Source organism: Poecile atricapillus, chromosome 1, assembly GCF_030490865.1.
Source record: "Poecile atricapillus isolate bPoeAtr1 chromosome 1, bPoeAtr1.hap1, whole genome shotgun sequence".
NCBI lineage: Eukaryota > Metazoa > Chordata > Aves > Passeriformes > Paridae > Poecile > Poecile atricapillus.
The window spans coordinates 7,860,963-7,887,363 of NC_081249.1; the positions used below are offsets into that span (position 1 = coordinate 7,860,963).

The 26,401-nt window shown below is 41.4% G+C and overlaps 1 protein-coding gene across 1 annotated transcript; it reads right to left on the minus strand.

Annotated features, from left to right (window-relative positions):
* Nucleotides 1–261: 261 nt before the first annotated feature.
* ATP6AP2 (ATPase H+ transporting accessory protein 2) lies at nt 262–12,248 on the minus strand. Its single transcript, XM_058858218.1, has 9 exons — nt 12,008–12,248; nt 9,185–9,315; nt 6,881–7,003; nt 5,426–5,521; nt 5,126–5,263; nt 4,765–4,818; nt 3,303–3,452; nt 2,136–2,252; nt 262–1,322 (listed from the first exon to the last, which is right to left on the minus strand). The coding sequence occupies exons 1-9, from the start codon at nt 12,231–12,233 to the stop codon at nt 1,128–1,130; spliced, it is 1,230 nt and encodes a 409-aa protein (XP_058714201.1). The 5' UTR covers nt 12,234–12,248; the 3' UTR covers nt 262–1,127.
* Between the last annotated feature and the right edge of the window lie 14,153 nt (nt 12,249–26,401).

Here is a 26,401-nt window from a genome sequence, read left to right on the forward strand (position 1 = left end):
ATGAATTTCTAAGAGGGAGGTAGTTGTAAAAAAGACCCAAGCCAGAGATCAACCACTTGTTTTAATTATACTCACTATCTGGTTTTGGAAAATCTACACAAGACAATTCTTCTTTTGAAGGACAGTTAAAACTAAACTGCTGCAGGCTTAGGGCCACTGTCACACATCAGATGCTGCCACACCTGCCCTGGTCAGCTGAACAAATCCAAAACAGAAGTAGCCACATCTACAAAGCCACAAGGAATAAATGCATTCCAGAACAACTGTTCTTTGTTTTATTGAATGGTTGAAGAAGGACTGTAATCCAGGCATACTTAAATCAACTGTTGGTCCACTCTTATCATCAAAAAGAACTTTTTTTTTTTTTAATAATAATAACATCAACACAAATGGAAGGAACATGAAGCATCATAACAGGAACTTTCAACTGTACATGACATTAGCCCATGACCAGACTGGTGCTACTTCAGGATTTACAGACTGCACTGTACAGACCAGCCACAGCAGTGTTATTCACCTCCCAAACATTAAAGTTCTGGGGTGACCCTTCTGTGTACAGCTCACCTCTGAGCCATCAACATGAGAGCAAAATGCCATTTATGCTACTTGAGTCCTAGGCTGATAGAAATATTTCTATACTTAGTATTTTACTGAAGAATATTTACTTTCCTCTCTGAAGTTACACATAACCATTATAAATATTTACATCAAACATTTACAGGTGGTACATAATATACAACACAACAATTTAGCTATAATTTTTGATTTTCCAGTGTCAAAGTTTCAAATAACATGTTGCTATCGTTTCGGTTTATTTGGTTTGCACAGGCAGTACAGGGCATTTCAAAAACTCATGTTGCAGGATTAAAAAAATGGAATGATGTCACTTTGATAACAATTACTCCTGGGAGTGCTGTTTTGGTTTTTTTAAACAAGCAGATTTCAACTTCTAAATCCCATCTGGTGCTACTACTAACATTTAAAATAGTCTTGAAAGGGGGAAAAAATACTTATAAATACACTTTTAAAAAACTTCCACAATTAACCATGTCAGAATATTTGTTTTCCACATAGGCTCAAGGAGACCTTGCTCTTCATCATCTTCCTGCGCTGAAATATGGTGCAGTTCAATCCATTCTTATCTTCTGATTTGTCATCCTATAAATAATGCTGTCATAGCCAGGATCCATGTTCCAGAGGTTGTAGGAGATAACTATCACAGCTAAAGCAAGACCTATCATCATCCACAGAACAATGTTGAAGATTACAGAGTAGTCGTAGTTATATGGATAGGCAAGGTTATATGGATTTTCTTTTTCACTCTGCAATAAATAAAATATTTATTACTTTAAAGTGAGCTTGCACACCAAACATCTTTTGACTCCATCCAAAGTCTGAGCAACCTAAATAAGAGAGTTGCACTTTTGTCTAGACAAATCTGATGCAAGGGCACAGAATGCAAAAAAGTGATTATGTGAGTGGCATCAATGGAATCCAAAAGAGAAAGGTGACAGGAAAATGAAACCCGAAGTGCTGAACCTGGGGCAGAACAATCCAGGTGAAGCACAGGCTGGGGATTGAGCAGCTGGGCAGCTGCAGAGAGGGAGTGGAGCTCCTGGCAGACAAGAGGAATAGGAGCCAGCAGTGCCTCTGGAATGACACAGGACAACTGCATCCTGGACTGTGTCTGGAGACCAACAAGGAAAACATGTTTTCCCACAGCTGGGAGGCAGGACTTGCATGCACTGAGGAGACAACACAGAAAGGCAAATTCTAACAAGGCACAAAGGAAAAAGTTTTCACCATTAAAGTGGTTAATGCTTTGGAGCAAGAGAGGCTGTGGGACTTCCAGGGATGGACTTTTCAAGAACTTGGCTGGACAAGAACCTGAGCAACTTGATCTAGCTCCTAAATTAGTCCTGCTTTGAGCAGTAGGTTGGACTGGATGACCTCTACAGCCCTCCTCAAGTGAAGTTACTTTATGACAAAGTGAAGATCAAGACAAGTAAGAAAGCTGCACCCACGCCTAAGTCACAGTCAGTATTTTAGTCCTTAAAAAAGGTTACACTCAGGCAAACTGATGCACTTTGAATCACTTTTAATAAGTGAGATGTAGAAAAATGTGGCTCTACTACCTGTGAAGCCTGGAGAATGGAGCGAGTCTTCCTTGAGAGGGGAGAGTTAAACTCCTTCACAGCCACCACTTCTACTACTGCATTCCCACCATACAGATTAAACATCTCATCTGCAAACTGGAAAAGAAAAGGTGGTTTAATTAAAAGCCTAGAATGTAGCCAGGAATTAAGCAGAGTTTTGTTAGCAAGATGTAGTAAAACAAAAGATGTCAGCTTCAGGAATAATTATGGAAAATTATAAAGGCTTACTCTGTTTTAGAATTTCACTAAGTGTCAACCTTCCCCTGGCTTACAAGGCCTCTTTCAAACCCCCAGTCACTGTTCAGCAGACTGTGGCTTATGCCTTCTTTCTGGGCTGAAACTTACTCTTTTATCCCTTTTAAAAAAGAATACGTGCACATCCCCACATCATTTCCTAACTATGTGTCTGTCAGTTCCAACAAAATATTTAGGTTCTTAAACTCCCACTGGGAAACCATGCATCTGAGTATCTTAATCTGGTCCACATGTTAATATGTCTAACATTTAAATGCATTTGCTTAGTCAAAGAGGCCAAAGAGCAATGCTTAGAGAAAACAAATATTTGGCTTAACAAATGGATGTTTTTGAATTTTTTCATCACACTTCAGAAACTCTCAAAAGTGGCTGATCTTAATAAAAATTTAACTAATGATTGCATAAGACCTGCTGAAGAATTATTTTCTTGAGCACACTGATGGATGAAGAGCAGTTATTTTAAAGTCTTAGAAATTTACATTTACATACCTTTGTGGGCAAGGGTAAACTAAACACTGCACCTTGGGATAAAGATATTTCCACATTTCCAAGAGCTTCTATTTGTGAGACATTCTGATGCTTTTAAATGCAAGGTGTTTGTTTAAAGAAACAAACATATCAAGTCATGTTGATACAAGGTTTCAATACACCCCTCCTCCTCCTTTATTCAAAATATCTAAACATATTGTAGAATCATGCCAACACTTTCCAGAGAGGCAAATTGTAACATTCAATTTTATAACTAAACAACAGCATTTTTAAAACCAAACAACAAAAACAAGCATGAGGCAAGCCAGCACTAATGAAGTTTTATCTCACTTCTTTGCAGTTAAAATAAAAATTATTTTCTTAGTATTACCATGAGTTTTGTTCATTAGGTAGACAATATACCTTTTGCAAAGAGTCTACAAGAATTTGAGAAGCATCCTTGAACTGCTGAGAGTCTTCCCCATATCGTTTTCCAACCTCTTCCAAACCAGACAGTTCCAGGGAATAAAGGTCTGGAGAGTGATCTTTGGCTAAGTGCTTGTGTCGAGACAGCTTTGGCACAACATTGAGGGCAGAAAGAAATTAATTAATACACAGGTTACTTTAAAAACATGTTGCTCAAAATCAGTTTACTTGGACTAATCCAGCCTCATTTTTTACAGTCATGTTCCATAATTAGGAAATGGAAGTCTCATCAACTTAACTAGAAGACGCCCATAATTGTTTTAATTCTACAGAAGCAAGCAGATGATCATTATGTAGCATCTGTTCCTAACATGAGGTTACATACACGTAACAGAGGGTGTACTAGAAAGAAATAGAATACTTATTGACATCAGTGTCTTTGTTCTGTAATTGCCATGAAAATAAAACTCAGAGAAAACAAAGACTTAGATACTATCATTTCTTTGTTTGAAGCTGGCCCTTGCAAAGCTTAGTAGGTTGCAACTTCTACCCTGTGTTGTCCATGTACAAAAGTAGTTTATTTGAGAAGTATCATCCCATAGTCAGAAAATCCAACAAATACAATCCAAATTATCTCAAAGGAGAGCAGTGACACTCTTGCATTTTTGCAGGTGAGAAGATGCAGCACTGATATTTGCCTGCACAAGACAACAGTCTCTGAAAACAAGGAATTTAATCCCATCTTTCCAATTGCAGCATTTCTAGCCTGCAAAACAAAACCAAGTTGTTCTACCTCATTTTCTCAAGAGCCCCATTTCTGTCCACTAGCCCTTTACCTAATGTGAATTTTTGAGTTTTTCCACAACTTTCTTTCACTTCAGTAGTTAAGGGCTGCAGCTTAAAGGGCACAGAGAAAAAAGCAAACCAAAATGCAACCAAGACCCACACACCACTGACCCACTAAAACAAAACCTAAACCACAGCAACAAGACAGCAGCTTCTTAGTAAAAAAATCCTCAGAATTAAAAGCTCACCCCTCCATTGAAGCACTTCCACCACCATCACTATTCATGGCACAAAAGTCATTTGTCTTTTCAGATAAAGTGATATTTTGAATAAAATGGTGGGCAGGGCAAAGAACATGTTCTTAACTACCATTATACTTCTCAAGTTAAGCAGCAAAGAAAGCCCCAGCAAATTCTTGATTGAGTATTTCAAAATTCCCTGTTCTGACCAAACACAACACAAAAGAAAAGTACAGATGATTAAGGTTCTCATTCACAATTGCAGTGGTGGGGCTGATACAAATAGAATGCATTATTTAAACTGATGGAACCAGCTGATGACAAACTAGAATATGTATCACTGGTTGCCAAGTACCCTGACTATGGCTCTTCTACTTTAACGATCTCTCAAGTTTGTGACACAGGACAGGGGGAAATGTTTCAAAACGCCTTACCAGGCTTGTAATATCACGTAGGACTTGAAGTTCTGACAGAAAAAGCAAGTCAACCTGAGGGAAGAGGCAGAGACAGTTATTTCATTTGATGAAACCCAAGTTTGGGAAGTCTTGTTTTGTTGCAAGTATTTTATAACAGTTGTCTGCTACATCAGAACATGCTAGAAGGAAATGACTCTTTTAATAAAGTTACTTAGAAAAAAATGCTTGAACTTCGTTAATTCAGTTAGAAAAAATTAGGAGTGGGCCCTTAGGCAAAGAAAGAGGGAAGAAAAAACAGGAAAGGAGATAAGCACAAACTAACTAAGAATATTAGAAAAAAGAAACCCCATAGAAGTTCCCACTGATGAATGAGTTTTACCTCATTGTTCCTGCTGAGGGAGTTGAGAGGGAGGGAGCTGAGGACGGAGTTGTCCTGGAACAGGCGGTTCCGGAGCTGGCGCAGTGTGACAGAGAGATCCTCAAACACAGCGTTGGCCTTGCCCACCATGTACACCCTCTGCAGGAACAGCCACTGGTCACTCACAGCACAGGCTCCTGCTCAGTTTCTCCAGTCACACACTAATAACCAGTCATGCTTGCAATCTCCAATCCAGAATTTCATGTGATCAGCTGGGTTTGCACCAGCCACACACGGAACCAGGAGTGAAGCAATACTCACTTCCTCACTGGGGGCCAGCTGCAACACCACGGGCGTCTCCTCAGAAAACAGAGCATGGATGGCATTTGCAACACTGTCCAGACTGAAAGGAACAGCCTGGAAGACAAAGTCTAGTCAGATTTTTGGGCTAAACAGGGGCTACTGATCTTAACTAAAAAAGAAAAGTAAAGGGTATGACATTTCCAAAATTATGTTAAGTAATGTGCAAACCTATGTGCAAAATAAAACATCACCTGTGTATCTATGAACAGACATTTTATTTATGTGGCAGACACAAAATATTCTTAAGAACTCCAACAGACCATGACAGTGAATTAAGGAGATTATTTAGGCTTAGAGTATAGCCTTGTTTATTAGTAAAACAAGACCAAGAAATATAGAAACAATGCAAAAGGGAAACAATCTCACAGCAAAATGGAAAGTTATGAACCACAAAAAACTGATGGTGAAAATATACCAGTAGAAAGAGCAACCACTGAAACAAAAAAGACACATACAAAAAAACCTACTAAAAAGGAAAAAAATGCTAGCACATTATAATGCCATTACTGGAAAGCTAGTAGAACTGTTAGTTTTTTTTAAACACTTGTGGGTTTTATTAAAAAAAGAAGCAGAATGGAACATTTCCATTCACTACTCAAAGTGTCCTATGACAGGAGAATCAATGGCATAGATTTAAACACAGGAAATTTTAACTTAACACAAGAACAAAGTTTTTTACTCCAAGGGTGGTCAAATACTGGCAGAGGTTGTCCAGAGGTCAGTCTCCCCATTTGTGGGGATGCTCATATCTTGACTGAACACAGTGCCAGTCAGCCTGCTCTGGCTGATCCTGCTTGATCAGAGCATCGGATGAGATGACTTCCAGAGATACCTTCCAACCTAGAGGATTCTCTGTTGCTGTAACAAGCCTGAGAAGCTTTTGCAAAGACAGACAGTGATAAGTAAATCTAATGTGTGTTGATTTCCTCTTCATACAATATAATGGAATGCCATCTCTAAGTGCTGTATTTCACAGTCAAGTACTTGAGGAAAACTCAAAAGACCACTTAGAGGGCAATAGAGTACATAAAGAAATCAACTCCATATAAAATGTTATCACACACTCAGCTGAAGCAAAAAACTTAACAATTCTGAATTTGAAATATTAAGTTACTGTGGGAAGAAGTGGATTGGTACAAATTAAAATCAGCTGTCTTTCAAGGAGAACATGCTTTGGTCAAACAAAGCATGTTGAACTGAACTCAACACAGGAAGCCCTGGGTGATTTCAAGGGCCTCTTACCTTGTACAGAATCCTGACTAGATTATTGATCCATCAGTTTAGGGGATATGCAAACTTCAAGTGAAGCAGGAAATAAATGAACATCAGGAACTACAGCAGAGAATCATGTACTTGTCATTAGACCACAGGAGTCCCAGGAATCACATGACAGTTCCAAATGTGGATACTCACATTCTCAATGGGGTAAGAAAACCCTTTCACAGGCAGCTTGTCCACGCCCTTCACTGTCACCAGCACAGTGGCTTGAGGCCGGTGAAACAGATCACCCACACCCAGGCCAGGCCAGGGCAGGTCCTAGTACAAAAGAGCAAAAAAAAGTTGCATTTCACAGGCAAAGAGAAGAGTTCTTCCCAGTGTTCAAGCAAAACAACTTATCCTGCTAATGCCTCTGTGCAGGACAGCCTATTGGAAATTTCATGGGGAAGTAAGTTAATACTACACTGCTTTCATCCTGAGCAATGCCAGCCAACCATGAAGGAACTGTTAGTTTAAAAGCTGCCAGTAGCTTCATAGCAAAATCTACACTAAGAAAACATCATATATAATGGATACATGAGGAGTTATTTCCCATAATTAAATTATAAATACTTCAGTCTGTATTTAGTAAGTGAAGGCTGAACTTAAAAAACCCACTAACATCTTGATATTTTCAGTACAAGAAAGAAACAGGGTGGAAAGGAAGGGGAAGAGGGGAATGTGTCAATCACAGCAACAGGCAACTAAAATGTACAAATTTGCACAGAAATATAAAAAGATTTCTTAGTAGCTTACTACAATTACAAATCAGTAAGAGCACAGTGGAGGCTACCTGACTGGTTTATTCAGGCACAAAATACAAATCCATCTGTCTGGAATAAAAGTAAACAGATTGCCCCACTTATGTAAATGACATAACTGCCCTTTTTTTTTTGAAAGAAAATTTAATTGTATTTTAGAATTAAATGTCATTGATGTTATGATTTGTATCACCTCACAGAAACAAAGGAAAAATGCTTTAAAGCATAATCAGGGACAGAAATGGGGTTTGGTTTTGTTTTCCTTTACCAAGGGAAGAATATTGAATGACTCTGAGAATTCACAATGTAATGCACTAAGAATTCCAAATTCTCTACAGCGGCCTTGCTGCACTGTCAATTTATGTTCCTAGACTACAGCTTTGATTTCAGCTGCAAAAGAAGTGCCTGGGCCCTGCATTACTCTCCTTACCAGGGCTGCCCACACAGTGATCTCTCTGCCTTAGCGACAGCTTTTAGGAACTCTCAGATCCAGGCCTTAACTGAAAAATCACTCAAATACTTCCTTCCCTGTCTGCTTCTAGGATTTGAATTAATAGTAACAGAGAACTATTTCTAAAGGATGCTACAGACCCATCACAACAAATGAATCCCAAGGTGTGGCAAAGAATGAGTACTGAAACACTTTTTTCAATGACCTATCTCTGGATGACCAGGATGCCAAATGGACAGGGCCAAACTCCGTTGTTTTTCTGGGTGTCTTTATAGGCAACGCACACAATACCATTCAACATATTGTTTTTTTCTGATAAAATAATCAAAATTTACTCCTTAGTCATACTACTCGTACAAGTTTGTTACTAGTTTGATAACAGAAAAAGCAGAATTGATTGACAGCAAGGTGTTTTCAAATTCCAAAACACAGGCTAAGCAGCCTTGCATTCAAACCAGCCTTATCAGACCTCTCCCCAGCTGATGTATGGAAGAAATGAGAACTGGCTGCCCTCACCAGCACTGTGAGAATGCCTCAGCCTGCAGATTTCAGTATCTGGCTGCACACAGACACTGCCAAAGATATCTGGCTATTACACTTTCATCTACTGCTTCAACAGCCACTCATCCCTGCTGAAGCCCAGCAAAAAAATTCATTGGCAAGATGGAATCAATCCAAGGGCTCCTGTTCATGTGCCCCACTTTAAACATTGCTAAAGTTACATTTGAATACTTAATGTGGAGAAACACTACCACAAATCATGTTTCCAAGGTTTTGGATTATTTCTTAAGTAACCAACATATTTGCTCTAACTCTGCTCAGCAGACAGGCTTGCTGACCTGACAAAAAGCCTGCCTTGCTGAGCCATTTCTCAATCTTCAGATTACTCAGGAGCAGAGACCTAGAGAGAGCTTCTGTGCAAGAAGTGACAGCGGTTCCATGGATTCTCAGTTTGTGACCATGGATAGGGGGCATACAGCTCACAGCTGTATCTCAGAGGAACAGCACTGGAAAGCCTCTGTAGCCTTCCTTCTACAGCAGGTGACTCAAATTAGCCAGCTAGCACAGCTTCTGGCTGCTCCTATGACCCACACAGCTCTGTCCTGGAAACCACCTCTGTCAAGTCGTGCATTCCTCAAGACAAACAGGGCAATGTTTTATATATTCCAGCACATGACAGGAAGATTTGCATCTTGAGTGAGCAGGTCTGTAGCTTTAGACATTTCACAATCAAGACCTGGAACATACTTCTTCAACAGAAAAGCCCATGGTCAATGCAGCAACATCTGGGATCCGCTCGCCCGGAATCGGCCAACTTCCATCTCGGAAAACAACTGACTGAGGTGATCGTAAGATACTGAATTCACCACCACATACACCTAAAAAACACACAAAAAGCTGTCAGAGCTCCTGCAATCTTTTCCTTTACATAACAGGGAAAAGATCATATTTGAGCTTTCATTCCTTCTTCCTCCCTCCCATACCTATCAGTTTATGGAAAGCCAAGAATGTGGACTGATCATTTTAATGCTCTGGAATACAAGATAAGGTTTCTATACAGCAATGACTAAGAATGAACAGATCCAAATTAACAAAAGCAGGACAATTACTCAAACAACAGCACAGCACAGCTCTGTGTAAGAAGCTACTAGTAGTCTTACAGTTCAGACCTGGTAAAGTGAACTCTCGACGGAGCCAGGCAGACTCCAAAATCCTGTTAAGCTCACAAAGCACCAACACAGCTTTGTTTGCTTCCAGGACTGCTTGGCACAACACCTCTGCTCATGCAGGCCACAGCCAGAGCCACTGAGCCCAGAGCCAGGAAGTCCAGTGGAATTTGTCAGTGCTGACTTAAACCAGGCACTGCTAGGACAACCTGGCTCCTGCAGAACAGCTCTGGTGTCCCTGCTCTGCCTCCTCCATCTCATGACACCGTGAGATGTTTGTCTCCCCTGGATGCAGCACTGGACCCCAGCTGATTGTGTGGAGCCACAGTCTGCAACACTGCATTTTCACTCCTCTGGGATCCCCCTTCACTCTCTTCCCCATTACCTTGGATAGCAAAGATGACTAAAAGCATATTTCTAAACTGTTTTATGATAACAGTAATTTACTGCATAATAAAGTGAGAAAGGACTCCACAGAAATAAGAGAAGGGCTTGTTTCAACCTGGCTTCGTATCTTAAAGTCACTTAGGCACGGCTGCAATACTGTGTATACCAAAATTTAGATAAAATAAATTTTAAAACTGATTTGGTGTATATAAGCAGTAACATGCACAATGCAAAATTTCAGGCATATGCTCCCCAGTGAGCAATCTGAGTAGGCTGCCACCAGAAAACTGATTTGATACAAGAAAATCAAGTCATAGAGTAATAACTATTTGCAGGCCTGTATGTTCAAGTTCTAATTATACAATGAATCCATCTGCATACCTCAAAATTACATGAATAAGGTAACTGTCTAAAGAAAATAGAAGTATTTATTCATATCATCACTGAAAATTGGCTACTAATCCATGCAGTTATATACAATAGTTTTCCAGGGCATCCACAAATCTAGAGGCTATTAACAAAAACAATGCAATAGTATAACTGATGTGTTGAGCAGCTAAAACATTCCCTAATATTAATTTAACTAATGTGACCTTGAAGATGCTGTTCCAAAGCCTGTCTCATGATCATGCATACAATTGTTGACAGTAAATCTGAGCTATGTTATGATAAACACACCAAAGGACAAAGTTCTGAGATGTAGGCTGGGGAGGGGGGCAAAAGGAAGGAAAGAGGCCAAATCAAGTGATATTCATGGAGTAGATTAAATAATTTATTTAAATTTATGTGTTCCTTGGGTGGCCTGCTACCAATTTTAATGGTGGATCAATCCACATTTTGAAGGGCAGAAACATTTCCAGACCAACTTCTCTAAGTAAGCACTTACAAAATGGCTACAAATCCATAGGATTTCACATGCTGCTCTCCACAAGGCTGTTACACAGTCACATTATTTAGGACAAAATGGCTTACTTAAGGCAGGATTGCTCAGGTGGATAAAATCAGAACATTAACCCTTCACAGCTGAATTTGCCTCACTAGACTTGCTCAAGATTACAATTAAATTTGATGTTGGGAACACCAATTGCCTACTGAACAGTTAACCTAATTCCTGCCCCACCAAAGTTGTACCTCAGGTTCTCAAAAGCCTTTGTGAACCTGGAGAGCTAAAGGAATGCTGAGTGAGAAATATTTACAGGGCCTGGAAGTGCCATCACAAGCCTGACTCACAGCAGGTAACTGAGAGGCTACAGTGACCACAGAAACAGCTCAGCAGAATGCGAAAATTCGTACAAAATAACAAAATTATGTGTGTCTATCACAGAATCATCAGAGTTGGAAGAGACCTTTAAGTCCAAGTCCAATCATCAACCCAGCACTACTACTGTAACCCCTAAACCACAACACCAGATCACCCAGTGCCAGGTCCTGATGCCTCTTAAACACCTCCAGGGGTGGTGACTCCATCACATCCCTGGGAAACCTATTGCAATGCCTCAGCCCGGCAGTGGAATAATTTTTTCTAGTATCTGATCTGAATCCCTCTGTCTCAGCTTATAGAACTGGACTTTAACCTAATTTTTATACAGTAAAAATTAATAAAGTAACATGTTATATATATAATTATACATATGCATTATGAAAATCTACAACATATAATCGAATTTTATATAATAATTTTGTGCTATAAAAGTAATTTTATATAACGAGTTTATACAATAAAATTATAGAAACTTTTTATTTAATAGAAATTAGCCCTTGGATTGAAAGGGACAGGATAAAAGGGTTCGAGCACAGTCTCTGAAGGTGGATGGGGGGTGGGGTAAGGGATTCCCCCGCTCGCACCCCTGGGTCCTGAACCTGGCACCCAGACACAGACAGCGCTCCTCACCTTCCCCCTTCATCTTTCCCCCTCCCCAGCACTGCGGCCCAGCCCTGTTCCCGCAGTCTCCCCCTGCAGCGGCCCTCCCCGCTCCCCTCGGCGCTCCCCCGCGCCGGCCCGTCCCCGCTCACCCACCGGCGACACAGGCCGCTGCCACCAGCGCCGCGAGCCCCAGGGCCCGGCCAGCCCCGCCGCGCCGCCCCATGACCGCCATGAGCCGCCGCCGGGCCGCGCCGCCGATACACACACCGAGCGCCCCGCCCGCCGCCTGACGGACAGCCACCGCAGCCAATCGGCGAGCCGTATTGAGGATGGATGGGCGGGACTCGACAGAGCTGACCAATCGCCGGCGTAGCGTCATCCCTGTCACGGGGCTGTGCAGTCAGCTGCCCCGCCGGGGGCGCAGTATGTATTTGAGTGGCGTTCCCTCTTGGCCAATCAGATCTCGAGAGGTCTCTGCACCATTTTCCTCCCCTCGCTGTAAACCCAGAGGGAGCGGCGAGGAGGCGGAGCTAACTGACAGCTGATTCAGCCAATCGGAGCGCGAGGGCAGGGGGTTTGCTCCACCCACGCTCTTCAGCCTAAAAGTGACGGGGCGGGGCAAAACTGTGATTGACAGTCGAATGCACCATTCAGAGAGCAAGGCGCCGGCTCCACCCTCTCGGCAGCCGTGTGGCGAGGGGGTGTTGGGGTGTGGGGCCGTGCGGGGTTCGGTCTGTCTCTGTCATCTTTCTTCCCCTTGTCTATGCCCCCGCCTTCAGTGGTTTCTTCCTTAAATATTCTTGAGAACATCCATAGTAACAAATTCCATGACTGCCCCAGCCATGCTCACTCATCTCACTTCAGCTGTCGCTGCCAGTGATAGGAAGAAGCAGGAGGTGCATTTTGGTTGTTGTATGTTTAATATTCCTGTAATATGCCGTGATCATCACAATCAAGGGAGGTGGTCCTGCTGCTGAGCCCTGTGAGGGTCTCCTGGAGTGCTGTGTCCAGCTCTGGGCTCCTCAGGACAGGAGAGACACGGAGCTCCTGGAGCAGATCCAGCAGAGGCTGACAGAAGATGGAGGGACTGGAACATCTCAGTGAGGAAAGGCTGAGGGAGCTGGGCCTGTTCAGCCTCGAGAAGAGAGGGCTGAGAGGGGCCCTCATGGCTGTGTGTCAGTGTCTGCAGGGAGGGGACAGGGCATGGAGCAGCCTCTGCTCCGTGGGACAATGGGACAAGAGGAACAGGCAGATGGATGTACAGAGGATCCACCTGAACATGAGGAAGAATTTCTTTCCTGTGCAGAGACCGAGCACTGGAACTGATTGTCCAGAGAAGGTGTGGAATCACTGGATCAATTCCAGACACATCTGGACACAATTCTGTGAGACGACCCTGCTTGACCAGGGAGGTGGGCCCAGATGACCCACGGTGGCTCCTTTCAGCCCGACCCATTCTGTGATTCTGTGAAGTTGTGAGTATTTCTTGGGGTCTTTGAACATTTTTAGTCTCCAGGATCTTGATGAAACTCTCTGCAAGTAAAGGCAGAGAAAACCAGGCTTTGAGGGTGAATTATCATGTAGTAGGGGAGGTTAAGACTTACCAGTGCATTGTAAGTAAAACCGTGTTATGAGCACTTCAAATTACTAATCATTCCTTACTCTGTATTGTGCATCACAAAACCAGCAGCATATAATAGCTTTTGTAAAATAAATGCAAATAAATGCTTGAGATTATCTGACTCAAAATAGTTGTTTTCTGGTGGGCTTTTTTGTCCTGGATTCCTTGGGAAGCAATGTGTGTTAGTTCACAGGAAATCTAGCAGTGCTAGGGAATGTTTTATCTGTTTTGCTAGGAGACAGCACCTGTGTCACATCCATGTAGTAAGACTGTATTTATGTGCAAAACATCCCAAGGATTACTACCCATACAACTATTTGGCCAGAGCTATTCTGCTGTGTATTTAGAAATTCCAGACAACTATAGAAACACTTTGAAAATGTGCATGAGCAACACTGGAAAAAAAGATGTTGTCTAGAAGAATGAGTGAATGGGCAGGGGAATGCAGGTAGTAAAATGAAGGTGAGTTTATAGCAAATAGTATTTAAGAGAGTTAAGTTACATCCTTGCCACTGCTACATGATAGTATGTGACAATGGGCAAATGACTTAAACCTAGCTTTTTGTAGGATGCATTAAGAGTCTCTCCCTTGTTTGTGAGTTGTTTTGCATAAATTAGGAGGAGCTCCTGCTCCTCCTGCTGCCAGGTGGAAACTACATTTTGAATATGGAAATCATTAGCCAGATGCATAAGGTACTCTAAAACTCAGCAGCCAAGCAAGTTATGAGCACTTCAAATTTATACCCACTCATTTCTTACTCTGTATTGGGCATCACAAAACCTGCACTGTATAATAGCTTTATGAAATAAATGCAAATAAATGTTTGTGAGATTACCTGAATACTGTGGCAAAGATATGATCAAACCAGTTGTTTCCTGATGGGCTTTTCTGCTTTCAGAACAGGATTAGATAAACACGCGGGAGAGAAGGCCTGGATCAGTGAACAACAAAGATATTGAATGATTGCTTTTCATGAGCCCAGCTGCTTTGTGTGGTGAGCAAGACATGATGATTTTGAAAAGATAGTATTCTGTCTTCTAAACTGATAATGCTACCACAATATGTAAACCCATGGGTCCTGGATTAAGGTTATGTGGGTTACCTTATTTTTGGCATTTACTGTCTCTTGGGCACTTGACTTTGCAAGTTTATTGTGCCATTTACTGTGTATATTTTAGCATAATTTCACAAAGTTTTGCCTATCTAGAAAAACATCGTTCCTACACCTTGTAGTGTGAAGTACACATGTACTGCAGGTATGCTTTGTCCTGCCCTGTACCCTCCCATCCCTTCAGATTGTGTCTACACCCAAAATGTGCATAGAAATAAGGCAAGAAGAGTGACTCAAAAGCAGTAAGTTTGTGAAACTACTGGAGGGCATTGAGTGGATGTAACTGTGTCTTAGATGGGAAGGTAGTGGGAAGCACATAAAAGGGAAAGAACTGTATGACGGAAGAAGTTTCTTCATGTAAATTAAGGATTTCTTACAAATGTGATGTGGAAAAGAAGGTGCCAGAGTGAATAAGACTGTTTTGAAAAAGTTATTTCTCTTATAACTGTTATTATCTTTGTGTTTCATATCTCTGTGTGTTAGCAATCATTTCAAATTTTTTTATGAATTTCGTGACAATGTTTTCCATAAAACATTCACTCTGAAAGTCATACCACAACAATAGAGTATCGTGTTATTTTTTTCACATTTGCAGAAGGAATTGTATTTTTCAGACTTCAGCATTCTCATTTTCTTTTTCTGAACTTGTGTTTCTAGGAATACTATAATGTAATTCTAGAAATAGAGAAATCAGAGTTCTGTATTTGAAGAGTCTTGTATTCCTTCTCTGCTTCTCAAATTGCTGTTCTTTTTGAAATCACAATACAAACATGGTTTCTGAAGAATTCTCTATCTTATGTTTTCCTGTTCTCATCTTGGTTTCTTCTTTGGGAAAACAATAAATAGAAGCAATAAATTTTATTATGAAATAGTCAAGTCTCACAAACTCTGTACTGGTTTCTAGTGCCTAGTGGGTATCTATATGTCAGTGAAGCCTGATATAAGAGAATAATACCATCACTTTGTAGGCTGGCAGAGTTCTAGCTATTTTCTCTAGGCTTAATATAGATCCCAGCTGTGCTTTGAAGAGAGTGAGTTTTGTAATCCTGTAAGCAATTCTTGTGACAGAATCTACATGCAGTAAAATTATTCTAATAAACTGATTTCATTTTGAGCTTCTGCTCAGGCCAAGTGAAAAATTGAGACAATGTGCACATTAGGTCAGAAATAATTTTTATAAAGTCATATACTGCTAGTAACAGTTACAAAATCAAAGTGCCAGCTGTAGGCAAAATACCAGTGTTCTCTGGCTCTTTTAGGAGTGTGCTGTGCAGAAATGTCTTCAGCAGGAATTGCTCACGTGGCACTTGGATGCTGCCTTTGCCTCCAGCCCTGTCTGTACCGACAGTTAAGGGTGAAATGATGGTAGAAGAGGGGATATGAGGAAAAGGCTGAGTCAAAGAGCCCACCATTGGTCTAAATTGGACTGCTGTGTTATCACTGGATTTCATTGTGTTACTGCTAATCTAGTCTGGTTGCTAGCAGAGTAATTGTCTCAACCACCATTTCCAAAATGATACTTTAACTGGAAAATATTTTTCTGGCTGCTGTGATGACCAGGCCAGTTGTATCCTACTGGAAAAAATGAAATCCCTGTGCCAGGTGCCACTTGGAGTTACCAGCTCCGGAAGCACACGGGGTGAGCAATGCCCCCTTTGGTATTAGGATTTACAGTCTCAAAGGAAATTTATGCACAGAGGTTAAGCAAAAGATTCTAAAATAAAATTGAGCAGACAAAACTCTTTCTTCTGTTATGTTTTCCGACCTTGACACATTGATTGAATGTGAATAAGCAATAGTTAGTTGTGCAACCCCTGTCGTGGTGTGGGAACGGGACAAGGGGACTGTGCTGGGCAGTTAGTCTGGGGACTGCTGACATCCTGGGAGGTGAGAGATTGAGCTTGGTGATTTATACTGGGTACAATTTATACAGGTTTCATGTGAAAAGTTGTTGGTCCTTGCTGTTGAACTGTTTTGTGATCTCCTCATTCCCATTCCCATTTGCACACTCTATGCATGTAAGGAGAAACAGGGTTTTTTGCAAATTTGGATACCAAGGCTAGATAAATCAAAGACAGCTGAAATAATTTCTAAAGGACTCAAAAACAACCCTCAAAAAACAATAAAAACCCACACCAAACCTGTTGTTACTGAGCCAAATCTTAGGTTGTGTCAGAGCTGATTTCATGAGGACTCAAATAATAAGCAAAATGTGAGTTCTGCCCTCTCTAGAAGGTGTCTTCCTTTTTTTTTTTTCTTTTTTGAAAGGATAAGAGCCTTTCTCTTATTCTGTCAGTCAAAAGCTGTCTTAAAGAGGTCTGCCAGCTCTCTCTCTCTGTAGGGCTGAGCCACAGTTAAAGCCTGCAACTATGCACAATAAGCCCCTTTAAGGGTTCTTTTTGCTATGTTCTGTACACACATCAAATAAAAAAAACTATACATCTCTTTTTGTGTATCAGTACACGTGTCACAATGTCAATATTGTGATCTTCTGATGCAGCTCCTGTAGACTTTTGGCATTTTCTAACAGTTCTCACCGTGGCCTTGTCTGTGACTTTGCCAGCTCACCGGAGGTGAGAGTGCCCCTGTACACGTGTTTGGTCATAGGCAGCCCCAGTCCTGCAGAGTTTGCAGTGGCTGGACCAGAGTATTGATGAGGTGACTGATTCACCTGATGTCCTACAGCAGGTCGGTGGGAAGACTTTCCTCAGTGACCTGTACTTCATCCTGTACTGCCCTCTCTGCTGCTCTCTGCCTTCAGTGATCACAGCGGATTTTTAGAAATATATTTTGCATATTGTTCTAGAATACTCTGCAGTTTGCTGGGACCGTAATGTTGATGTAACAGTTCTGAGGAAGATGGTCATCTGTAATTCACTTATTTTAGTGGTTTCAAAGTCACGTTAAACACTGTTTTATAGTTAAGTCTGCTTAATCAAAACGCATTTTAATGCATTTTAACGTCACTGAAAATAGGGGGTGAGTACGGTTTTAAGGGTAATTGATATAATTAAAGGCAGGCGCCTTCTCTAGGTTGACATTGTAGCGCTAATGAGGAACGAAATCTGTGAGAAAGAACTCCTGAAACTGCGGAGAGAAATCCGCACGTGTGTGGTGCGTATGAATGGTAGGAGACTGGTGCGTTTCCTTTCCCTTCCCCTTTTCCCGAAGGTTTCGGCCGTGCGGGCTGGCCCGGCCGGTGGGACCGCGCATCCCCAAACCTGGGCGCTTTGGCACCATCGCGTGGTCGAAGCTGCGGCTGCAGCCTCGCTGTGTTCGTGTCAGCGTCATCGGACCGAAACTTAAAGGGAAGCTCCAAATTTTGGGAGCACTTAATCTGCTGTCCCCTCCGCAGACGCCCGTGCCATCCCACTGCACACCCTTTCTGGGAAACAGTGAGTAAGAGCACGCACGGAGCGGGTGACAGAAATCGAGTCAGAAGAGGTGTGGCAGCCCAGAAGATAAAGGGCTAATGTGTATGTCTCAAACACTGATAGCCAGATGGCTGCGGAGCCAAACAAGGGTTGTTGGTAATAACAGACAAGAACTCCGTGAGAAATAATAGGATGTGGTTGGAGAAGGGGCCCTGTGAAGGTAGGGCAGCACTTTTCTGGACAAACGGCCTTGTTCTGGATCCTGGAGATAAGCCCAACACAGTGCAAACACAGGAATGAGGTTGAGAAGTGAATGTGGACTGTAGGGGGGATTGAGACCACTGAAGACCCTCAAAGCCTCCAACTAATTTTCAGAAAGGTCTAGAGGAATGGGCAATGATAATTAATTTGCATGGAAAGCTAGAAACTTCCCTCCAGGGGAGAGAAAACTTACCTATAAATAGGTATCCCCACAAAGCCCAGTGCACTGGTTCTGCACCTGCACCCCAGGACCATGGATACCACACCTTGATCAATGCTGGAGCAAGGACTGGTGATCTCTTGTTCTCTCTTTTCTTTCTCTCCCTCTCCAATTCATCTCTCTCTTTTCCTCTTCCCTTTCACCTTGTCCCTTAATCCAAAACCCACTGCTTATACTAGGAGATTTGGGACTAACTCATCAATTTCCGTGCCAAGTGTGTAGTTTGCTAAAAACTTTGTAAGCTTTTGCAGGTACCCTCTGACTTACATCATTCCATTCAACCACAATCTACAAATCTTGGGTGCTCCCTTCCTAACCTGTTAAGGGAGTGGCATCATAGCAAGGAACCACTAACTTTTGGTGGGAACTGGAATGAAACTGGAATTTACTGTTTCCTTCCACGTCAACATAGAATTTAAATTTTTCTATCCCACTTGTTTGAGCTTACATGGTTTCATAAGAGGTAAGAAGGCATTTCAGTACAATTTATTAGCTTATTATGAGGGAACTTGCCTTCAGTTGTGCCAGGCTAAATCTTACAGACAATCTGCAAAATCTCATAAGCCACACTGTGAGGAGATTAGCACACTTTAGCTGACAACACTTGAGGTATCTCTGTTCCTAATTCTTGTTAAAGACTGAAGTTGGTACCTTAGTCATCCAAATTTCAAAGAAGAGCAGGAGCATTATCTCTTCTCTGGATGCAAGAGCAATATCAAGAACATTATCCCTCCTTTGGTACAACTGCTTAATATTAACATCAAAACCCAGCTTGAGCTTGTAGGTGTAGGCCTGCCAGCCACTTGTCACACAGTAAGTGGGGGAGTGACTCTCCAGCAGGTCAGAAACTCAGCAATAACTACCTGTGTCTGTACTCAAACACAGCTGTGACAGCGGGGCAGGGCTTTGGCTTCATTTCAGTGAAGGGTAGAGCTAATTTACTCTTTTGCCATAGCTATTAGGTTTAAGAGTTGGCTTCTGAAATTTGCCTTCATCATTTCTCCAACTGAGAAGGACAAAGGTGGTCTTTTACACTTTTGGTTAATGAGCCCTCGCTGCTGTGACCTTTTGTGTTTTGCAGCCCCACAAACCTAATATCCTGTTGTGACTACTCAGCCTTTCTGGAAATGCACTTCTTCTTCCAGTTTGAGAAGATTTAGGATGTGGTGAGAAAGAGAGAGAGTTAAATTTTACATTCTTCCCCCTATGGTTGAAGAGATTTAATTGAAGTTCACCCAGGGGAGAAGTCACTGCCAGCAGATAAACACCTTAGCTTGCTGTTTCTACTAAAATGGTTAACAATGGAGTAGTTAAGACTTAAAATATAATTTGTTGCCATTAAGCTTTTATGTTATCTTCATCCTGAGCTCAATAGAAGCTCCTGTTGAAGGGTCCAGGTGCTTTAGATATGTTCTGTATCCTGAAGGTAATCATTGCAACCATTCGTGTGAAGATTGCTGAGCTAAGCTGATATCTTCTTACTTTTGACAGGGGTGGTGCTGTCCCTATTCTCCCACAACTTTGCTTATCCCCCAAACCTTTATTGCATGGGCTGTGGGTCTCCTCTCTGCTTACTGAAGAAAAGGGCAGGTTGTCACTGCTCAGTGATAACAGCTCTGTGAGCCAGGTTGTGGTGTGGCTGTAGGAACTTTGATGTTGCTCTAAGTAGCAAGGCAGGAGCTGCTGGCTGGAGGTGGAACTGCCTCAGCACCATTGCAGATTCATACCTGAATTAAGTGATGATGTATCCATGGCTTTAAGCCAGGTTTTCTTCTCTGTTCCCTTCCAAATGAGACAGACAAATAGAAGCATACTGACCATTCTCCTGTTAATCACACTTTCTTTGGTGGCAGTGCCAGTTCCTCCCAAACACAGTTGTGCTGTCTCCTGGATCTGATTTGTTACTGATACTTGCTGTGGGAGGACATCACATGCTTGAGAGCTGAAGGGATGGCATTATAATTGTTAACATCTGTAAAGGCCAGTGAGGGAACTTCAGGGAGATAGGAGAATGTTTTTGGTATATACCATATGAGAAAATGACCCTTTTCCCATCACATCTTACCTTATGGAATTTGAAACCACACTGTAGCTGCATACACCTTTGGAGGGATAAAGAAGGATGCAGCATTTAAACTGCAAGCTACAGAGAGGCTTTTTCTTTGTCTCATTTAACAATTTCTCTAAGTATATTTTTGGTGCTTGCTTTGGGTGTACTTTCCCTAGTGGTCTCTCAAACTGATTGTAGACTTGCTCAGCTGATTTCCATCTCAGGGTTTTCTGTCTGCCATTGGGTTTTTGGAGAGCAGTTTCAGATTTAAAACAACCATTGTAAGGGTCCCCTGTGTTAAAAAAAAAAAAAAAAAAAAGAAAAAAAAAAAAGAAGAAAAATATCTGTTCATAAAGTAAAAGAGAGAAACTGCTCAAAGGGGCTCTGAGCTGTGGGTGAGGAAGCAGGCTGAGCAATGGAAAACGCAGGGCTTTGTCTGAGCAGTTGTGTGAAAGGGCTCTCCAAGCCAGCATGGACTTGGGATAAGACAGATAACCTCAGTGGGGTTGAATGGAGTTTACCTTTCAGTGGCTTGAAATGAAATACAAAGGTGATGCATGAAATGTATTGTTCTCATAAGCTCTATGAAACGTCAAACAAAAATGCCTTTCATATAATGGCACGACAGAAGTTGAGAATCATGCAGGAAGGAAAAGAGCATTGAAGTAAACAATTTGGTTTCTGAAACTATTGGAATGGAAAAGAAAATGTTGTAGCCAGGAATACTGAGGGAAGGGATTAGAAAAGAAAACAACCAGAAAAACCATACAACCTACTTTGTGGGTGGGTAAAAGATGCTTTAGATTGACCCCTCTAATCATGATTAAATTTTGCTTTTTCTGTTTCTTAAAAAAAACAATCAAACCCAAACAAAATCAAAAACTACAGTAAGACCTAGGAAATCAAGAACCTCGCAGATAGAAAGTTACTTTTTTGGGGACTCTACTCCTATTTTTATGTATACTTGTCCTGTATCTGAGACTCTGTTGTGCATTTGCAGTATTTGGTGTCTATTTTTTCTTCTTGAATCTCTATACCATCCTTTATTGGGGCACATTAAAAACATTCACCTCCTCATAAACCATTTGAAGTATAAATTAAACCCAAAGAGTAGGAATAGGGTAGAAATGTCATCAGCAATCCTAAGTCATAGAAGACCCTTGCAGTATTCTCCTGAAGCAGCTCAGCTTCCCACTCCTGCCTTCCCCAGCCTGTCAGCCTTGACTCAGTCAGAAAAATCACTTTCTCTTGACATTGAACAAGGAACTTTGTTCAATTAAAGGTTGCCCCCAAAACTACACTGTCTCTTTCTCTGGAAGGCTTCTGCCCAGAACATTCTTGTGTCAATAAACACAACATTCCAGCGCAGTGATGCTGCGGTGACACTGCATGGCACTGTCCTGAATCTGGCTCTTAGAAAGGGACATTGTAGTGTGAATAAATAATAGTACTTGTCCTAAACACAAGAGCTCATAAAATTCTTGCTATGATGTCTTAGGTTAATGCTCTGGAACACTGCAGTGATTTTTAAAAACTGTTGTGGTGTTAGTTAATCTACAGATTACTTGTTCTGAGACAGCAATTTTATAAAACTTATGTAATAAAAATTAAATAATGATAATGTTTTTTAAAGGAGCAGTATTAGAAGTGGCCTATTCTGCAGACCAAAGCAATAATATGTTGGGTAGCATCAAAGCATTAAACAAGATGGTTTGCATCATTAACACTAAATGAAATGGCTTAACAAGTCAATAAATGATGAGAATAAACCCAAGTTATCAAACAACACAGTGTTTTAAAGTGCCAGAAACAAATTTTCTGAAGCAAATTATTTTCCAATAAAACTAGATGGAATTTAAAGGAACACATTTTTCTGATTGTTGAATGCAAGATCAGTTAAATATTATTTTGCATATTCAGTGTACTCTATGTAGGGTCTTCATAACATCCTAGTGAAGCAGAAAGGAGGAGGGAGGAATGCTTTATTTTGTAAGTCAGGCAAATAAAGAAATTACATCAGGAAGACCAGAAAATATTTGCCTCTTTCTGAAATCCATATGGTGGTTTAATCTTTGAGTGCTGTTTTTCCTTTATTTTCCGTTTCTGCAGAAAGCCTTAACACTCTGCATTCCATAAAGAAAGCTATGAACAGAACAGTGCTTATTAAAGTGGGGGGCATTTTGGAACTTATATATATGTTCCTCTCTGGAAATTTTAGGTTTAGCAGTTTTGTCTGGGCCAAGGATAGGAGGTATTTTTTGTTGGCTGGTTGTGACCTGCAACTGAATTTTGTGCTGTGGGATTCTTTTCATTTTAGGTAAGGAAAGTGGTAATGGGGCTAGAAGGTCTCTCTGACCCTCAGCAAGGAAAAGCCCATTCCTGGGCTGACAGGAGGCTGGTCAGATTAACATTCTTCTCATTTCTTCTTCCTATCTGCATGCATAGCTACAGTCCTGGGAGCTAAATATTTTTCACATCCAAAATTTATTACTCTTGCTCTGGAAGATAATTTTCCCTGTGCTGCTAAATAGTACAGGATGGCACAGATGAACCTGAGAGATTTTATCAGACTCATTACTGCAGAACCTGCACGCAGCATTCTCAGATGCTGAGAATAAATCTCACTATACTAATTCTGTCCTTTTGACATTCTTGTGCTTTTAAAACAAACCCTTCACATATGTGAAGCCCAACCAAATTCAGCCATGACAGTGCCAGGCCTTCTACACTGACTTCAGTAGGTTATTTTTAGGATTTGACTGCTATATCCCATTTTCTCTTCCAAACTCTGATCAAGGAAAACCCTTGTATAATTATGAGCATCTGTTAATGTAACCCCACAACATCTTCAGAAGCAGGAGGGTGGGGAATATTTTTTTTTTCACTAATGCAATTTTCTGAGGGAAAAAAAAAAAGGCCCATTCCTAGAAGAGAAAAATGGGAATAGATTTGTTATGGTGGTTTCTTGGATTATAAGAAATAACTTCATGCAAAGAAGTACCTGAAAAGACTCATAGGAATTTTATGGATTATACTTGCCTGGGGTTAATTTTTAATTTATATTTATCTTTACATTAAGTACCTGTTTAATGTTTTGCTGAACTGGTGCTCCCATCAGATGTTTCTCTCACAACACATGACATTGAAAGGAATTTTGAGACAAGCCCCTCATAATTCCCAAAACTCCTCCAAGCACTGTTGTTACATTATTTGACTGATTTGGATTGCTCATGGGTCCCTTTTCACAGCAAACCCCACCCTCCTTTACTGATGGCCAGAAAATGCTCCAGAGTCCTTTCCCCTGATAGAAACAGGACTTGGAAAATAATGAATGAAAATTCTGCTCTCCCTCAAGCTGCTATGGAGTGGGGCAGTGGGCTGCTCCAGTCCTCTGCTGGGAGGTGACTTTATCAGAAATCCAGTACCACTGGGGAGAGTTTGGAGTTATTTCTCTTGCTGCAGTGGAAATCCCTGTGGTGGTGGTGACTTTCTTTTCAGAGAAGTCCCAGTATAAACTGCCTGTTTCCTATGGAGCGGTTCAGACCATGCATGTTTTTTCTTCCTAGTATTTCTCTCTGACCTGTCATGATGCCAAGCACTTTTTCCCTCTTCACCTACAAGGTGAGGCTGCAGTCTTTCTCTGAGGGGCCTAAGAACCACAGAGATGGATTTGGGCTAAGCTGGGGGCTTGTCTGTGGTGGATGCTCCTGGCAGCAGAGTGTAATGATGCTCCATTCTCTAAGGCTATGGATACAGGCAGCAATATTTCAAACAAATAGAGGGCTAAAAGCAAAATTAAAACTAATATGAAAAATAAAGCTTTAGAAAAGGGTTTTCCACATGAAATTTGGTAATTTATTGTATTTTAGAATTTTAATTGATGTTGTCTCAAAGACACATCAGAGACCTGCAGCTATGGCATTTTTTTCTGATTACAGGGGGAGCTTTGAGTCAGGCCCTAAAGGTTTGAACCTGCTCTTCTTTGTCTTTAAAAAAAATGATGGATTAGTTGTCAAAATGAAGAACAAAACAACTGGGACTTTTGGAGATCCGTTTCCATCCTGAGTTAATCTTCCAGAGGTGCTCAGCTCCTGCTGGAGCCTGCTCATTGTGGTCAATGCTTTCATTGCAGTGTCTGCACTCTCTTCATATTTTGGTGATTTGTTGACTGCAGTTGCGCTTGATTTTGTAAATGCTTTTAGAATCTTGGAGCATTGCTGGACAGCCTTCAACAGCATGTATGTGACAGCATGAGCATCTGGAGGGTTTGTGTGCAGATAAAGCATCTGTGATGTTGGGAAATCACTGCAGTGTTTTTGCCAAGCTGAAGTTGAAATGTCCATATCTAATTGAATGGCAGCTTTTGAATCACAAACTGAAACTTTCCGTGCTGCAAACACACACATGGATCTTATGGCAGAAGGAATAGTTTCCAAATCAACACAGGGAAATTATGCAGCTAACTCCCTAACACAATTAGAGAGTACTAAAGGCAAGTGAAAACAAAAGTCATTTTTAAAGCTAAAAAAATAATCACAGGTTGAGATTTTCCACAGCTTTATAAAATGAAGCCAAGGATCATTTCAGTGCCAGGTAAAAGTTTCAGTCCATAAAGAACAGCTGTGTTGTGCTACTTTGCACAAAACAAATAAGCCAGTAAAGTTTTACAGGACATGGTTATACCAGACTCAACATGCCTAACAGGGAGGCTCTACTAAAGAAAAAAAAATGACATATTTTCTTTCCTAAAAGAACTTGTGTGTTTCCAAGCTTTAGGGAAGATGATTTAAGGGTGGATGTCTTCTTGGTTATGCTGCAAGTTCAATGATCTGTGAGACAATCTAACTGGAGAGACTGCAACTGCCTGTCAGCTGATGGATGAAGCTGATGTAATTAAATTCAGGTCATCATAATGTGGAAAGAGTTTCATTGAGATAAATAGTGTCTGCATACCTCAGCCTTGTGGACTGTTGATTATACATCCCCTAAAGTTCTAATCCAAGCCCTTGTTCTAGCTGAAGCTCTGTGGAGTGACTGAAAAGGCAATCATACTTAAAAATTGAGCACCCTTGGTGAATTAGCAATGGTTTGCCCATAAATCATCCATACAAGTTTTCTGCAAAGTTCCTGGCCCTTTCCCGCTTTGGTCCACAAAATACTGAAGTTTGAACCTGTTTGGTAGAAATGGGAAAGAGCTGCGGGAACTGTGGTTAAAATCTGAGTTTGCTCTAACTTCAGCATTTGCAGTACTCCTGCATTTAGGATGGAAAAATGGGGAAACTCCAAGGTCTATCTGGCTGTTGTGAGTGCTGAACAACAGCTCAGGGCTCGTTCTCAAGCTCCTCATTGCTTTTGGGCTGGTCGGTCTGGCAGTGGGGAATTCTCAACACGCCAAGGGAAATGAAGTTGGAGACGGAGATGGAGAAACTCCAATCTCTTGGCACTTAACTGGCTCCAGCCCTGCAGAGGCCCTGTCCAGTTCTCACAAGTTCAAGCACTCTGTGATGAGAGAGGCTGGGTGAAGGCCAGCATCGTCCAAGAATCAGCACAAGCTTACTAACATCCCATCTCATCCCTTCTCCTGGGCCTAACGTATTTTGGAACAGTGAGAAGTCTGGCCCCCTTCTCAGAAAGATCATGTCACTTCTTCTGTGTCCTGGGTTGGCTGAGTCCCTCCTGAGTGAGCAGGCGGGTCAGCTTTGCACACTGCAAGCTATTTTCTCTGGGTTTCTCAGAGAGAGACCATGTTTCAGCTGAATTCAAAGCAGCTGGAGAGTCAGGAAAAAACATTTCTTCTTGTCCCTTGTGTCTGTCTAGATCTGGCAGTCAGTGTTTTAGCACATTATTATCTTTTAATTCCCATAGTTATTGGGCATTGTCCAATTCATAAAATGCAGACTTATTTGGAT

Excerpts from the sequence above, each read along its gene's own strand:
- ATP6AP2 (XM_058858218.1), bottom strand. The coding sequence starts at position 12,233 with ATGACGCTACGCCGGCGATTGGTCAGCTCTGTCGAGTCCCGCCCATCC. Across the intron at positions 9,316-12,007 it reads GGCAGCGGCCTGTGTCGCCG|GTGTATGTGGTGGTGAATTC; the intron begins GTGGGTGAGCGG and ends TGTGTTTTTTAG. Across the intron at positions 1,323-2,135 it reads CCATTCTCCAGGCTTCACAG|AGTGAAAAAGAAAATCCATA; the intron begins GTAGTAGAGCCA and ends TATTTATTGCAG.